We start from the raw sequence: 17,819 nt of genomic DNA on the forward strand, positions 1-17,819 counted from the left end.
AAAGAGGATCCAGCCAGTCCTCATGAGACTTGACAGGCTAGGGTCAAATAGTATGGAAGGAGGACCTTCCCTATCAGTGAAATAGGGGAGGGACATAGAGGGGGAAGAGGGAGGAAGGGTGGGACTGTGAGGAGATAAGAGACAGAGCCACAGCTGAGATTCAAAGTAAATAAATTGTAATAAATAATAATAATAAAGAAAAGGGTATTAAAAATAAAAAATAATACTGGGGAAAGGAGGCACAAAAGTACATCAGGTGATCAGAAACAAAGGACCAGAAATCAAGTTATTAGACGACAGAGTGACTTCAAAAACAAAATAAGATGAAAACTAAAAAGGTATAGAGGTTTCTAAGTGGGTGGAGTGCTTGGTGTATAAGCATGATGACCTGAGTTTGATTACTAAATCCCTATTAAATAATAATTTTGTAAAAATGCCTAGCACAGTGGAATGCATTTACAGTTTCAGTTCTTAGGAAGCAGAGAATAAATTCCTGGAGCTCAATAGCTATCCATGATAGACAATAATTTTTTTAAATTTCAGGTTCAATGAGAGACCCTGTCTCAAAAAAAAAAAAAAAAACATAGAGTGGAAATATTTAGGTAGATTTTAGTATATGACTCTGGCCACTATACACACATGCGCACACACACAAACACACACACAGAAAGAGAGGGAGAGAGATGGATTTTACATCTAGATTATTACTTATTTTTCTTTGTAGTTTCATCTGAATTTTGTAGTTAATATGAAAAAATAACACTGTCTTTATGTCCAAGGTACAAATGAAGCCAGGCACACATTCATTTTTGTTCATTATTTTACCTCCACGTGTCAGTCCAGGTCTGACATCATAGAAAGCACACACATGTCATGTGTGTGTGCATGCATGTGTGTATGTGTACATGTGTGTGAAAACTTAGACAGAGTTTAGACATTTCAGAGTGATGAAATCAGAAAGCTCTCAGGGAGTTGAGGAAAGCACTAACTTTTGAAGGGTGAGCTAAGGAAAACATTGAAAACCTGATCTAAAACATTATGGGGAAAAGCTCAGCAGTGACTGCAGCTTGCTATAGCTTCATAGAATTAAAGTTTGACTTTGAATCTGAAAAATAAAATAAAATGCTTCCTGGTGTGTTTTTGTTTTGTTTTGTTTTGTTTTGTTTTCATAAACAACCAATGGTCTCTTTTGTGGATGCTGAAAGTTTTGGGCTTTGTGAATTTTTTTCTCTTAAGCCATGTTGTTTTGCAAAATACAGTTATGACCTTTTCTCTAAGTCTGTCTCAAGACTCAGAGAATAACATGTTATGAGATGTCATGGTATAGAGCAAACATCTAACATAAATAAAATAGCAGAGTATTGTAATCGTTGAATTCTAACAAGTATTTCCTCAGCAAAGTTATAGAAATTGTGATACCAGGTCCTGAAACTCACCTGGGCAGCAGGTTAGTATAGAGGAATTTTACTCCCACAATATGGCTGCTCTGGCAAGGGATCACTTCCAAAGACCTAGGTGTATGTGATCTGACTGGAATACCAGCATGCCTTTAGTATACACCTTGAATCCCTCTGGCGGGAACACAAACACTCCTTAGTCCACATTGTGGGCTTAGATTTTTCAAACACCTACTTTATTTAAAGCTCTTAAATGCCTCTACCTCCTTCCTAACCGCCCCCCCCCCCACCTTAGGTAGGAGATTAGTAGTTCAGAAAGGAGCTGTAGACCTCTTTTAGCTAATTCCTGCTCATTAGTGTCTCTGGGTTCTATACCAACCTCAGTCATCAAGATACCAGCAGTCCATTCAAACAGCAAAGCAGCAAACCACAGCAGGAGCAGCCAACAGCAGGCAATGGCAACGGCAGTGGTTATTATTCCGCAAAAGGTGTCAGACTCTATCCAAACGCAACAAAATCCACTGAAGCAACAAAATGCCACCAAAGCAGCAAAGAAAGTTCTCTGGAGTGTTTCTCTTTGCAAAAACCAGCAAAGCAATACAAACCATTGCAAAGCAAAGGGATGTAAAAAGCATTGTCTCACTGTCTGTGGGCTTCTAGACATCCCTTCTCAGAATCCACACAAGGATGTTTTCTAGCTAGCAAAAACCACCACACCCTTCTCACAGGGTAGTTCCTAGCTGACAAACATTACCCACCCCCTCACAGGGGCAGGGGGTGAGGAACATTCCCACATTCCACACTTGGAACCAAAACAAAAAAAAACACCTTCACATGACACAACTGAGTTTCCAAAGAAACCAGAAACTTCTACTCCAACACACCTCTAAGCCCTCTGGCTAGAATACAGACACACTTTAGTACACACCTTTAATCCCAAACAAGGAAGTCTAATTGATCGACAGACAAAGTAACAAATCTGAGAAAGATTTGACAGAATGAGTCAGAGATAGGATAAACTTAACTCTTTTTTTTAAATATATTTAATTCTTTTATTATTACAATTTATTCACTTTGTATCCCAGCTGTAGCTCCCTCCCTGTCCCCTCCCAATACCACCCTCCCTCCCTCTTCTCTTCCCATGTCCCTCACTGATAGGGGAGGTCCTCCTCCTTTTCCCTCTGACCCTAGTCTATCAGGTCTCATCAGGACTGGCTGCATTGTCTTCCTCTGTGGCTCGGTAAGGTTGCTCCCCCCTCAGAACACCCAACTCTTACAAGAACAGGAAAGAGTAGCTACTTAAGAACAGTGCAGGAAGAGAGCAAGGGAGTTTTTGGAGATAGTACAGCAGAGTTTGGGAGTATAGTACAGTTTGGTGCAGTTCAGTTCTTGAAGTTCAGATGCAGTGTTTTCAAGCAGAGTAAATCAGTGAGAAGTCAAGAAAAGACTGTTTGAATCAATAAGCTTGGAGAGGAGTTTTGATCCAGAAGAGCTGAGTTGAACCAGCCAACCAGATTTCACAAACAACAAGAAAGGGTGAGCTTATTCAGCAGTAAGTCTAGGAGGCTGAAAACATTCTAGGACTAGGTTAACAGATGGAGGCTAGAAGCTGAAGCCCTCCAGGTCTGGGCTTACAGAAGATTAGATTGTCACAAGGATAGAAGCTTCCAGGCCTAGGCCTAGAGATGTTATATAGAAACACTCTGGGTTCAGCCAAGCCACATATTAGTAAGGCTTGGGTAAGGCTCTCATCTCATCCCCTTTCCTAAGGAAATAAAAAGTCTACTTTTACAGAGTAGAGCTGGTCCTGGACATGAGGACTATGGGTGAGCTGGCCCGAGGGCATGAACATGAAGAACAAACCCTAACTCCTGTCTATTGTGCAGTGTGGTGGCTCAGGCACCAGCACAGATGAGGGAAAGATGTCTGCCTCCCCTCCCTTGCTCCTAGCCACCTATGGCAGGCAAGAGAGCTATCCCTGCCCCTCACCTACAGTAGCACTTGGGATACCAGGCTCTGCACCTTAGCTAGGCAGCACAGTAGAGCTGGCCCTGATGACTGGAGTGGGGAGGGGTGTGAAGTGGGGAGGGTATGCATGGTTGAGCCAGCCCTGAAAGCATAGAAGGGAGAGAGCGGGCTCTGCCACCTGCATTTGGTGGGCCAGCTGGGACAGAGCAGGAAAGCTTGTCCTAATGGTGTGGGGACAGGTACAGCTGGTCATCTGACCAGTTCAAATACCTCTCAGACACAGATCCAGGGCTTTGAATTGGCCCACCCAACATCTACCCCATGGATGAATTGTTGGAGTGCATGAAGGGGCTGGTTCTACAGATCCAAAACTACAAGATCTCCACGACACAGTGAGAGACCAAAAGATAAAGTAGCAGCGATCATTAAGACCTAGAGTAGGTGCCCTATAGAAGTTAGTAAATGCCCTGAGGGGAGAGCTACTCGCTGCATTCTTTCCCCACCCACTAGAGACACAGTTGCTAGGAAACTGGACCATCCCCCTAGGGAGGGACACCAGGTCATTAATGGTCTGGGAACCTTCCTATAGCAAATCGATTCAAAATGTAACATCTTGACCAATAGATGCTTGCCAGGCAGGAATTGCCCCTGCCTTGGGCATGCTGGGATGGACCAGAATCTATAAATCACCCAACTAACCTGGGGACCGGGCGCTCAGCTCCCACTGCTTCGGCAATGGGGCTGTGTAGACCCAAGCTGCAGCTTGTAATATACAATAAAAAGACCCTCGTGTGTTTTGCAACGGAGTCGATTCCTGGAGAACTTTTGGGGGCTCACGAACTGGGTATAACAACAGAGCAACAGCAGGATAGCTGAGAGGAGTCCTGGTCAGGTTTCAGTATTAATAGTGTAGCAGAAGTCAGAGGCCTAGAGCCAAACCAATGGCTCACTGCAATGAACACATGCAAGCAAAGAAGTGTGGACAAAAGGGTATACTGAGGAACATACTGTGATACAGCTTCCACAATGAGATGGATTTTTTTCTCTGTTGCGGTGGAGGTTGCAGGGGTGGGTTTGAGGGAAAGGGGGAGATGAGTGGAATTGTGGTACGTGATGTGAAATGCACAAAGAATCAATAAAAAGTGTTTTAAAAAATTCATTCTAGTGATAAGCAAAAACAAACCTAACTTTCTTAAATGGAGAGATAAAACAAAACATTATACCTTTAAAACAAAACTAAGAATTAATTTTTAAAAGTCCAATTGAGAAATAAAAATGAATGCTTTATAAATTAGATTACTGGGTCCTCCTCGGGATGCAAGGAAACTCAGGATTAGTTTGATAAGGTAAAAAGGCATTGCAGATACAGCCTGAGTTTGCAATCAATACAAAAACAAAGGAGAGCTGGCTGGCAGGAATTCAGTGCCCTTGACACTAGACTCCCCCAGTCAGAGCTGTGCCAGGGGCCATCTCCCTTCTTTCTTTCTTTTTTTTTTTTTTTTTTTTTACACTTTATTCACTTTGTATCCCCCCTGTGGTTCCCTACCTCCTCCCATCCCAATCCCTCCCTTCCTCTACCCTCTGCATACATGCCCCTCCCCAAGTCCACTAATAGGGGAGGTCTTCTTTTCCTTCCTTCTGATCCTAGTCCATTAGGTCTCATGAGGAGTGGCTGCATTGTCTTCTTCTGTGGCCTGGTAATGCTGCTTCCCCCTCAGGGAGAGGTAATTAAAGAGCAGGCCAATCAGTTCATGTCAGAGACAGTCCCTGTTCCTATTACAATGGAACCCACTTGGATACTGAACTGACATGGGCTACATCTGTGCAGGGGTCTTAGGTTATCTCCATGCATGGTACTTGGTTGGATTATCAGTCTCAAGAAAGACCCCTGTGCTCAGAAGTTTTGGTTCTGTTGCTTTCCTTGTGCAGTTCCTGTCCTCTGCAGATCTTACTGTTTCCCAGTTCTTTCCTAAGATTCCCTGCACTCTGCCCAAAGGTTGCCCATAAGTCTCAGCATCTGCATTCACAGTCTGCAGGGAAGAGCCTTTCAGGGGTCCTCTGTGGCAGGCTTCTGACTTGTTCCCTCTTTACTCCTTCTTCTGATGTCCAACCTCTTTGCCTTTCTGGATAGGAATTGAGCATTTTAGCAAGAGTCCTCCCTCTTGATTAGTTTCTTTAGGTGTACAGATTTTAGTAGGTTTATCCTATATTATAGGTCTATATGAGCAAATATATACCATGTGCATCTTTCTGCTTCTGGGATAGCTCACTCAGGATGATCTTTTCCAGATCCCACCATTTACCTGAAAATTTCATGATTTCCTTGTTTTTCATTGTTGAGTAATATTCCATTGTGTAGATGTACCACAATTTGTGCATCCTTTCCTCCACTGAGGGGCAGCTGGGTTGCTTCCAGCTTCTGGCTATTACAAATAAGGCTGCTGCAAACGTGGTTGAGCAAATATCCTTATTGTGTACTTGAGACTCTTTTGGGTATATACCTAGGCATGGTATAGCTGGATCTTGAGGAAGCACTATTTCTAGTTGTCTGAGAAAGCACCAGATTGCTTTCCAGAGTGGTTGTACAAGTTTACATTCCCACCAGTAGTGGAGGAGGGTTCCCCTTTCTCCACAACCTCTCTAGCATGTGTTGTCTCTTGAGTTTTTAATCTTAGCCATTCTGATGGGTGTAAGGTGAAATCTTAGGGTCGTTTTGATTTGCATTTCCCTGATGGCTAAAGTCCAAATGGATCAAAGACCTCAACAGAAAACCAGACACACTAAACCGCTTAGAAGAAAAAGTGGGGAACAGCCTTGAACTCATTGGCACAGGAGACAACTTCTTGAACAGAACACCAACAGCACAGGCTCTAAGAGCAACAATCAATAAATGGGACCTCATGAAACTGAAAAGCTTCTGTAAAGCAAAGGAAACCATCATCAAAACAAAATGACAGCCTAGAGACTGGGAAAAGATCTTCACTAACCCTATATCTGACAGAAGACTAATATCCAGTATATATAAAGAACTAAAGAAGTTAAACAGCAAAAAATCAAGTAATCCAATTAAAAAAATGGGGAACAGAGCTAAACAGAGAATTCTCAATAGAGGAATATCGAATGGCAGAGAAGCACTTAAAGAGACCCTCTCCCCTTCTTAAAGGGAGCACTAATGTTTCCAGAAGAGAGGCTCTGCGGTGGAAGTCTAGGCAGATAGTGTGAGCATCAGCAAATACTGCCACTAAACAGGTGAAAAGAATTTCAAAGAAGAAAGTTGGCATAATCAAATGTCAAGATGATGAAAAATAGCTTAGATTGATTAATCACTAATCTATCCTTGGCACATAATACGATGCTTTATCATCAAAAGAGATGAGTTATTCTTTTTAGATTTTTGTTTTATTAGCTGTACTCAATCTGCCCTAAAAACATTTGGGGACTGACTATAGTTTTATTAATTTTAGTAAAATTTCTAGTGGTAAAACAGTGAGAATTTTCCAGGGTAATATTATATTAACAGTAAGTTCATTTTCTTCAAGTTACCAATAAAATTTAGTAAATATTTAGTTCTAAAATGTGTATACAATGTTCTTTTGGAAAAAAACATTGACAGATAAGTAGGTACATACAATTCCAGAACTGGTATTCTTCAAGCCTCCTTTTGCTAAGTGAGCTGATCTTCAACCAGACATTGAATTAATTGTTTAAATAGAGTTGCTTCTAATATACTGAGAAAATTATTCTTCTGGTGCATTATACACAGGAAGGCAATCCTATCAAGATTTGAAACAGAACAGAATGCATTTGTTTTAACATGAGACTATTGTGGCAAACTAAGATGAATGTAGGATAAAAGTGCTGAGAGTGGCTCTGTTCTGTTGTAGTGTCAGAAAAAAAAATCTATCCATAATTATTCAGTATCAAATACTAAAATATACTTTCCTGGCCAAAACAAATACTCTTCTTGAAAGTCTTTTCTGCAGAGTCACCTATTTGAAAACACTGTGGTTAGCTTCATCAGAGAAGCTTCTCCCTGAATCAATGGCAACTAACAGAGACCTTCAGCTGATCAATATGCACAAAATAAGACTGTGGAATGCTCAGTCCTAAATAGGTGGTACATATCACACCCCTGCCTCCGAGGTTCAGAGACCTTAAAGAATGGGGCGTGAAAGACTGTGAAAGCCAGAGGCAGTGGGAAACAGCAAAGAAACAGCATTTTCCAGACATGACAGAGCAGTTTCCCAGAACATGCAGAAGACTTGTGTAAGTTTAAGCCAAACAAAATCCGGGCACAGCGGAGGGGAGGTGGGCACAAATTCTCAGTACTGACTGAGGAACTGCTAACATTGGATAGCTGTTGGTAGGGAGATAAAGTCAGCTCTCTCTGCGGATGCCACCCTGGGAGGATAACCACACTCCAGGGAAGGCCCCACTCGCAAGACTAGTTGGGTAGCACAAACTGGACTTGATGGACATGGAGAGAAAACAAAGTTGTGTAGGAAGCAAAGGCTGGAGAGGGTGGATATGGGAGGGGTTGAGGAAAAAGGGAGAATATGATCAAAGTATATTGTATGGAATTCTCAATGAATTAATAAAAAAATTTATTTAAGGATGAAAAACACTAGGGTCTGGGAAGACGGCTTAACAGCTAATAGCGCTGTTGCTCTGATAGTGGACCAGGATTCAGCTCCCAGCACCCACATGGTGGCTCGCAACAACCCATATGGCTCTGAAACCCCCCTGACCTCTGTGCACACCAGGCTTGCACACAATGCACATGCATCCACAGGCAAAATACTCATATGCATAGAATACAATAAATCTTTAAAAAGCCACTAAAATTTGTCAAAAGAAACAAATGTAAAATTATAGTGGTTCATAGTGTTTTCTACTACAAAAAGTAGAATAAATAAAGGACTTTTTTCCACCACTATAAGATATTATTGGATAGTTACTAAGCACATCAAATGCCCAGAATCCCCCAAACGACTTGAGGAGGAAAAAGAAAGGAGAAATATAAAGATAATCCCCACCTCAGAACTTTACAGATTTTTCAAGTAAATCTGTTCTAGTAAAGTGATGTATATTAGATGTGTCTTTATTAGTATAGTTCATAATTAACAAACAAAAATAATTTAAATGAATTAATGCATGAGAAAGACCATTGTCACACATTAGAAACTGTTTCCATAGACAGGGAAGTGTGCATTAAATAAATATAAATTATAAATAAATATAAATTCTTTTATTAGGCATTTGTAAATTATTTTTATATGTAAAATGAAATAACCAATTGGCAGGATTTTCTCTTATCACTTGAAATGGCACCACAAAGGTATCTTTAACAGAAATAACAAATTCAGTGGAAGGACATGCTTGATACATTGCTGTCAAAGAAACTTCATTTTTCTAAATATGACAAAGTGTTCAGAAGAGGAATTTCAAAGAAATAATTAATATACAGGTATTCCATTATGCTTTGTTATACAAATGCTTCCACAATTCCTAGCACAAATGTAATTTCTAGACCAACAGCATTATTACCACCTGGTACCTTGTTTAAAAAGTTGGACCCTCTGCCCAAGTTTGTCTATGAGTCTTAGCCTCTGCTTCCATACCTCAATCAGTAGAGTCTCTCAGAGGTCCTCTGTGGTAGGATCCTGTCCTGTTCCCTGTCTTCTCCTGCTTCTGATTTCTATCATGTTTGTCCTTCTGAATGAGGGTTGATTAAGCATCTTCCCTAGGGTCTTCCTTGTTGTTTAGCTTCTTTAGGAGTGTAGACTTTAGTATGTTTATCCTGTATTATAACTAATATCCACTTATGAGTGAGTGTATATACCATGTTGGTATTTCTGCTTCTGGGTTACCTCACTCAAGATGATCTTTTCTAGTTCCTGTCATTTAGCTGCAAATTTCATGATTTCCGTGTTTTTAATAGCTGAGTAGTATTCCATTGTGTAAATCTAATCTTATGAAATGTAACCTTATGAAAGAAGAGAGAGATAGAAAGACTTGGAGGGACAGGAGCTCCAAAAGGAGACCAACAAAGCCAAAAAAAACCTGAGCCCTGGGGGCCCTGCAGAAACTGACAACTCAACCAAGGACAATGCACAGAGAAGACCTAAAACCCAGGCTCAGATGTTGCCCATTGACTCAGTCTCCAAGTGGGCTCCCTAATAAAAGGAGCAGGGGCTTTCTCCAGCATGAACTCAGTGACAGGCTCTCTGATCAGCTCCCTCTGGAGGATGCAGCCTTTCCAGGACACAGAGGAAGACAATGCAAGCAGTCCTGATGAGAACTGATAGGCAAGGGTCAAATCAAAGGGGAGGAGGACCTCCACTATCAGTGGACTAGGGGAAGGGCATAGGGAGAGAAGAAGGAGGGAGGGAGGGATTGGGAGGAGAAGAGAGAGGGGGACACAGCCGGGATACAAATTGAATAAATTGTCATAAATGATAACAATAATAAAATCTTAAAAATATAAAAATAAAAAGTTGGAGTCAATACTCTACTGCAACCTACAGAAACAGAGGCCATACTTTAACAAGATCCCCAGATGATATACAACCACACTAAAGTTTAGAAGTGTTGCTATGTAACCATCATGATGAAGGAAGTTCTATAAACTTACTGTAAATGATAGCTACTACAAGTAGAAGTAGTTAAACTGCTTTTCCTCTATGTAGGAAGACTGTAGTAAATGCCAAACCAGTGATTTTTAACTTTATAATTCAGTCATAATTATGCTAGTCTCTAAGAGAAAGCCAAAAAAAGTAATTCATTGCACTGAAGTATAGTGTTGTACAATCTAATCGCACAAATATAAAATAATCAAAATAATATTAGCAACTTGTTTTATATGATGGCTATTAAAACAATAGAATGTAAGAAAAGGAGAGATCCACACAAGTCAGAAAAGGTAAGTAATTACACTTGTAGAATGTACATTAATTACTGTGCCTTTTCTTATGCTCCAAACATCAAACAACACACGTAACAAAACAAAGCACAATTTTCTGATCCACAGTCTGATGCATTCACTATTAATTGAGCCACCGAAGGGAACATACTTCAAACATGAGTTTGTATATGACGAACTCATGGCAAACATCATTATAATAAAAAAAAATCTTTAAAGCAATCCTATTGAAATCAGGAGCAAACGGGGCTGACTTCTGTCTCCACTCCTTTTTAACACACTATCTGGAGCAACAAAAGAAGAAATCACTGCAGAAGATGGAGTGGAAAGATGATAACAGCCAGAGGACCAACATGTCTTCTGTGATATTTTGTCTTCTGTATATGACAGAAAAGCTGCACACATAAATTCTCAAAACTGCTAAACAGGACCTGCATAACCACAAAACTAGTTGAAGCTCACTGAGGATGGTGTAACTCTCATTAGATCCAACTCCTAGATAAAGGTATACAGATACTTAATAGCTGCTGTGAAAGGAATAGTCAGTCTAATACAGGGAGGAGACCACTGATGTATTTTCCAGCCACAAGGATCAGCCTTAACACACAAACATGTAAGTAACATTAAATAAACTCAGCAAGATGTATATATGTATATACATACGTGTATACATATATACATGTGTTTATAGGTACTTATGTGTATGCATGCATGTATATATGTATGCGTCTACATATATAAGACAATAATTAAAGAAAACATAAATTTAAGAAAGAATTAGGGGGACAGGAAAGGAGTTTGTGGAGGGGAAGGCAAAGCAGAAATTATGTAAATGTAGGACCCATGTATGAAATTTTTAATGTAAAAATGTAATTTAAAAATATGAAAACATACTTGACAGAGGCCATAGCTATGTGACACTAAATCTGTTCCTATTTTTTTCTATAAGAAGCTTAAAATTGTTCATAAATGACAGCCCCTTTTATGAATGGTACTTCAATGTTACTTATAGCACTTGTGAAACAAGTGCTCACAGGGAACTTTTGTTCTTTACCATGTAAAGAAAAGTTTCATTGAAATTTGTCTTTTTTAATTCAGGGAACTGTTCAAAAAGGGATCTCATACTCTTCTTTCATGAGGCAGGCTTATAGAATAAAATCACACATAAGCATAACGTGATGTAAAGACTATATCCAGGAAAATACGCTAATCACTTTTACTTCCTGGGGGAGGGGTGTTCATTTTATTGTTCTTGTGTGACTCCACCGAAAAAGCTTACATTTTTCATTTAGAAATTTAATTCTGGAATCATGGGTGGCTAAACAAGCTATTTGTATAGATTATTAATGTTCTTTATACATATAAGAAATTTTAAGATTTTTCTCAGATATATAAATCAAGAAATTTGCCAAAGGGTACATCACATTAGCATTTCTAGAACCAAAATAATCTTTTTGATTTTTATATTCATTAAAAATGAAATATATGTTTTAATGTGCTATATGTATATTTTCAAGCCAAGCTAACAGTAAAATAATAATTTCTGTTTAATGAGCAATTACTGTGTATCCAAGCTCTTTTTACCCTTGGAGCTAGGCATAGTCATTATATTCATTTCACAGTCAAGGCAAAAGGCATGGGGCTAAAGACTTAATCGATCCCTTACCAATAAGAAAACAAAATGAAGATGAGTTTAAAGCTGAAGGGATGCGTTTGAAATGACTGTGGCATTCATAAACTTTGCTGATGGCATATGCTAATGCGAGATGCCATGGACAACATGTTGTTCTCCACATTGTTTTTATGCAAATTCAAGCGAAAAGCAATTATGACCAACCTTTATCAGAAAGACCTGGCAATCACTGATGTAATCGTATTCCAAACCGTCAAAGGAGTGATAATGCCGGTCCCCGTATACTGTGCACACGGCAGGACAGGGGTAGTGCATGCAATTGAACATCCCCCGCCGACAAACGCTATCAAAACAACAAGAGTTACCTTCTGGAGACGTTAAGTTCTAACTAGCATTTTTCTTTTTGTTTTATGTGTGTGGATGTTTTCCCTGTATGTGTTTCTGTGCCTATGTGTGTGCATAGCGCCTGGGAAGGCCGGAAGAGAGGGCTGGATCCCCTGGAACTGGAAATCAAACTAGGGTCCTCCGAGGAGCAGGCAGCGCTCTTAGCTGAGAGTCATCACTGCAGTGCTAGCCTGTTCAGGTCACCAAAACACAGGTGCTCAGGAGCACTCAGAGGCAGTAATCGCCAATTCGTTCTTATAATGCCCATCACAGTGGCAAACTTGTCATGTATTTACATTTATAATACTAGACACCAAAATTAAACCTGGGACACACAGAAAATGCATAATAGAACGCACAATTCATCTCCTTTGCCTGAGCTAACTGGATGCTATCTTCAAAGTTTTAGAATATGTGTGTATATTTTAAGGAAATTTTAACAAAAGATAATTATTTTCTGGCACTATGCTCACTGACTTCCAAACAGTCAAACTTCTATTGAATACTTAGCATTTTCTTAGAAGTTTGAAATCTTTTTCCTATTAAGTTGCCAGATTATCATATTTCATACTTCTCTCCTAGGATAATATGTTTAAACATCATTGTCCCCTCATAGAAAGTAGCCGTTCAACCCCAAGGACCTACAGCTCTAACATGTGCAAGCTTGATTCTGGTTTGCTTCTGCTAATCGGAAGCATCAAGTCATGTCCCTAAAATGAGTGAGATTAAAACAACTGCAGAGGGGAGTCCTGTGGAATAAGTGGCCGTCTTTACCAGGTATAACACGGAGTAGAGATGACTTCCCCCGAGGCATACTCCCAATCTTTCCAGATGCAGGGACAGCTTTCCGGAACGTAGCACTTGCCTTTGTGCTCCGCCATTCTTCCAAAAGGAAAAGTAACATGATTAGAAAAACCTGCAAGGGTCAGGCAGACGTTCAGTCTACAATTTTGTCAGAGTCAACACCTTTGCACTGAAGGCTGAGTCCAGTCCTCCCTTTTTTCCCTACATGGTCCTTGTGTATCACGGTATTAACTAAATGCCAAGCACACGATCAGATATAATTTAACCTTCTGTTATATGGCACAATAAATATAAAACAAGTGTATATCGCTAACATGGTGAGTTGTTCTAGAAAAAGTACATTTGAATAGAAAGGAGTTGTCCCAGACATCACTGTCTGCTAATAAAAGTATCCGTGTTGTCTAACAGTCCCAGGGGAAATAGTAAATTATGAAATCAGTAACATTTTCTGCTAATGTTACTAGGGAGAGCAAACAAGCTTGTTTCTTGGTGCTAAGATATAAAATTGTGACAGTTTGATTTAGGTGTATTTAAATGAAAATATAGCAAGTATTTCTGATTCCTTTTTATTAATATGTTGTCTTGAATGTCAGTTGAAAACTGATGAGTTTTTCATAAACTGGTTTCAAAAACAAGGAGGAGGAAGGTATAGTCATTTGGTATCTTTTGGGTTGGCTAGGAAGAAGCATGAATAACCTCCATGTAACTGGTGTGCTGTGATGTACTCAGCCACCCATGAAACAAATACCATTTTTACAAGAATCTGAAACTAAAGGTTTCTTTTAAATAAGGAGGACAAATATTTGAAGCCATTAATACTAACTTTTCCTCCACTTTGCATTAGTTCAGCGCAGTGATTTCTAACCTAGGGCTGTGCAGACCTTTCATAACCACAAACCCTATCAGGATCTCTGGGAAAACACATGATAGACTAAGGAATTGTCTCAATGAGCCAGAAAAGGTCACACTAAAGAGATGATGACTTCAATTACCATCATCAACAGTTTTACTAGAAGTTTCTGTTTGCAGATTTTTCCCAAATCAATCAGAAACATCTCAGTTGATTCTGGCTCTATTTTGATGCAATTAGGGAAAGAGGAATGGTACTTCTCTATGTTTCTTAATAGGGTTAGTCAGGAAATAAATGCCAGATTTGAACTGAAAGCCAAAGGTGATAGATAATAAACAGCATCTAATGCTCTACCTGAAATAAAACTTAGATACGGCTTTAATTGGCCATGTACCCCTAACAGTCACAATCAAACAAATCAAACAGTGCTGCAGGTTTTAATTATTTGACCGCAACAAACATTTTCTTTCCATTCTCTTTTTTGACACATTGTTTTCTTTGCTTATGCGTTCTACGGCCTGATTTCCACCAACCTTTTTTGTTTTCTCGTGTCTGCTCTCTTGTCTGTTGTGGCCATCATTTTCTCCCTCATATGCCCTTCTCCTCTAAGCAGATTGAGCCCATTCCCAGATACTTGGCTCTCCTGAGCCGTTTAGACAAAGGTGATTCTCCTGGGGGACAAACCACAAGACCTCTCCCTACAATGCTCTTGCTTTTTAGGAGTGGATCCTGGGAATGTCTTTGTGGGATATGTTCATTGAGGAAGAATGGGTGACCTGTTTACCTGAGATGGCCCTCCCTCTATTCATCATTAGGCAGCTAAGAGTAGAGGAACTGATTGTATGTGTGTTCTCAAGACTGTGTCTGTCCAGTACACAGTATTTCTACAACTGAAGGAAAGGTAGAGGCGTAGATAGCCTGCAATTAAATTATGATTCATATACACTGAACACACTACACACACACACACACACACACACACACACACACACGTTACAATATCTTACATATCTTACAATGCCTACCTAGTTGGGAATTAAAAAGAATATGTGACAAAAATAATTCAGCTAACAATGGCAGAGCTGGAATTTTAGCTCTGGTGTGAATGAGGTCAGAGTTCTCACTTAAAAGTAACCCACTACTTAGCCTCAATGTAATTACGTGTAATGTTTATAATTAAATCAGTTGGTTTCACTTTTACAAATTAATGTCAGTAATGACAATTACTGGAATGGAATAATATACATATGGAATAATAATATACATAATGGAATAATATACATATATATAATGATGTATATCTAAATGGTGACTTTAGTGAAGAGGACTGATTGTGTCCCTTCCCCAAACCTGCAGCTGAAAAGGGAGACATCTCAACCTGATCTTAGAGTATGTTCTTTCTTCAGTTTGGTGCATGACTCTAGTTATATTGCACAATGTTAAATTAGTCTAGCAAAATAGTTAGGACAGTCTGTTAGCCACCAACTCAAAGTTAACCACTGCTCAAAACAAGGATTTTGGCTATCCTTGCAAATATTATTTTAAAATTGTGTGTGTGTGTGTGTGTGTGTGTATGTGTGATGTGCATACATGGGCCTAAGTGTGTAACGATATGAATATGGAGGTCAGAGGCATATGGAATCAGGTCTCCCCTTACATCTTTATGTAGGTACCAGGGATCCAACTCAGGTCATAAGGCTGACAGGCAAGTTCTATCATAGAGGTGGCCTCAAGAATACTTTTAAGAGGCCTTACGTTTCCTTTAAATCTTGGACACAGTTGTATTATCAAGAAAAGGAAACTCACCCGGAGGTACAAACACAGCCGCTGATGCATGGTGAGGACGGAGCACAGGTGAAATTCATGGCCAGGTTTGCACACGTGGTTTCACAATTTATACCACCAGCCGGTAACTCAGGGTCTGGAAACCTGCAGTCAAAATATTCCTTCCCTTCTGGGCAGGCGTGGACTTCAGGTATAAGCATGGATAACATGGCTTTAACTGTGCATCTGCTCCACAATCATACGCACAAATCATCTGAACAGAACTCACAGACCAAGTCATCGCTGATACAGGATGCTCTCGTTCTGTGATAACCTTATCTGCATTACCTAGCCAGAGTCTGTTCGGTCATCAAATTTCTAAAGAGCTCTTTCCACAATTTTAGCCACCTCCCATGCCAATTCACTAAAAAACTAGCATAGAATTTCTTAAAGTGAAAAAACATGGTACGCTGATTAATTCAAACACAACAATGTTTAATGACTGGAAACTACAATGCATGTCTAAACATTTACGAAACCATAATAAATACAGGTTACTTCTTGATTTTGCCTTGCCTCGGAGTCACTATTTTCATCGGTCTCTACTAAACTGTAAAGTACAGAAGTGGCCACTGTTAACAGAGGCATGATGGGAGATAACCTGTTTTCCCAAAAGGCTTTGGGGATGTCGGAAATTAAATAAAATGCTTACAAGGGAGCAAAGAGAGATGCGTGAGGACTCCATTGAAAAAGCAAGTTGCCGAAACATCCCTGCTTTCACTATGAGCTACCCTGAAGGAACAGGGGCAGACTGAAGATTCCCGGTAGCTCCTGTGTTATCTGTGAGGCCCACTTACATGAGCGTAGAGAAGTTCCAGACTGATCTAAATCCTGACAACGTAAATATAGAACGTGCTATTCAAAGGGCATTTAATCATTTTGTTTTGTGTTCTAAAAGAGGGCCCCACTATCAAGCACTATGTAGCTTGCCTCTGCTTTAGCCGTCTTGACTAGGAGAACAGATGTGGGTCACTACGCTTGCTTCAAAGCTAATTTATAATGACGTGCACTCAAATAGGTAACAGAGCCTAAATCTCCTTATCTAACAAAGTGAATAAAACCAAGTTGTCATTTGCCCAGAATTTTTCTGTAGTCACTGAAACCCTGAGTCTATTCATCTGATGAAAATCCATATTCATAACGGTCCTCTCTACTTTGAAGAGCTTCCAGACACAAATTCCAGTGGAAAGTGGTGTTCTAAGACAAATGGCAGTGGATATATTTTCTAAACCTTTTGTTTTTATTTTTCATTTTTATAACATGAGCCAGGTTGGCATCTAACTCTGCGTAGCTGAATCTAGCCTTGAACTCTGAATTGCCTAGCCTCCACCTCCTCAGTGCTGGGTTACAGGAAGGTGCCGCCAGGCTCTTCTTCTATTCTGGTTTCCACTTGTTGCAACTAGTCCTAGAACTTTGCTGCCAAGACACACCCCAGGACCCAGGAGCACTAATATTACCTTGGCAATTGGTAGACATTCAGAATCTCTGTCATTGCTTCTAACAATCAGGACCCACACCTTAACAAGATCACCGGTTTGTTGTGTGCACATTAAGAGCTGAGAAGTGTTGATCTGGGATAGAGTTTTCCGATTTCTGATCCACAATCGGCACCTGGGTTACACCTCTAAAGCCTTTGAGGTACCTGAGGTGGTGCTGGGGTAGACAGTATAAAGGCTATATGCCTGTGTGTCTCCAGGCAGCCTTGTCTCCTTAACACCAATTGTCCTACAAAGACTCTAACTCTTGATGTGAAAAAGTCAGGAATCATTGGAACACGGTGCCGACTACAGGGTATTGCTATATGCATGTGCTCGAATAAGGAGGCTTGCGAGGGACTGAATGCCTTCTGTCAGAGCAGTTGGGGCAGTGTTTGAGATTCCTGCTCAGCAGGATAACCTGTATCTGGGACTCACCAGTAGAGGGTGTTGCAGGCTCATCACATTTCACAGTCCCATTTGAACACTGGCTAGAAGTAAAGAGACAGTTCGTTTATGGACTCAGACCTTGGGGTTTATACAGACAAACCATTCCCTTCAG

General features: G+C 40.1%; 1 protein-coding gene across 2 annotated transcripts in view; it reads right to left on the bottom strand.

Moving 5' to 3' along the window:
* Otogl (otogelin like) overlaps nucleotides 1-17,819 on the bottom strand; it is a 151,704-nt gene that overhangs the window by 78,679 nt on the left and 55,206 nt on the right. For both annotated transcript variants that reach the window (XM_060376923.1, XM_060376922.1), the window contains exons 22-25: nucleotides 17,696-17,748; nucleotides 15,765-15,927; nucleotides 13,079-13,186; nucleotides 12,125-12,263 (exon numbers count right to left, since the gene is read on the bottom strand). In XM_060376923.1, coding sequence (XP_060232906.1) covers nucleotides 12,125-12,263; nucleotides 13,079-13,186; nucleotides 15,765-15,927; nucleotides 17,696-17,748 — 463 coding nt within the window. The remainder of the gene's footprint in view (nucleotides 1-12,124; nucleotides 12,264-13,078; nucleotides 13,187-15,764; nucleotides 15,928-17,695; nucleotides 17,749-17,819) is intronic.

The sequence above is a fragment of the Meriones unguiculatus genome, chromosome 2 (assembly GCF_030254825.1).
Source record: "Meriones unguiculatus strain TT.TT164.6M chromosome 2, Bangor_MerUng_6.1, whole genome shotgun sequence".
NCBI classification, from domain to species: Eukaryota; Metazoa; Chordata; class Mammalia; order Rodentia; family Muridae; genus Meriones; species Meriones unguiculatus.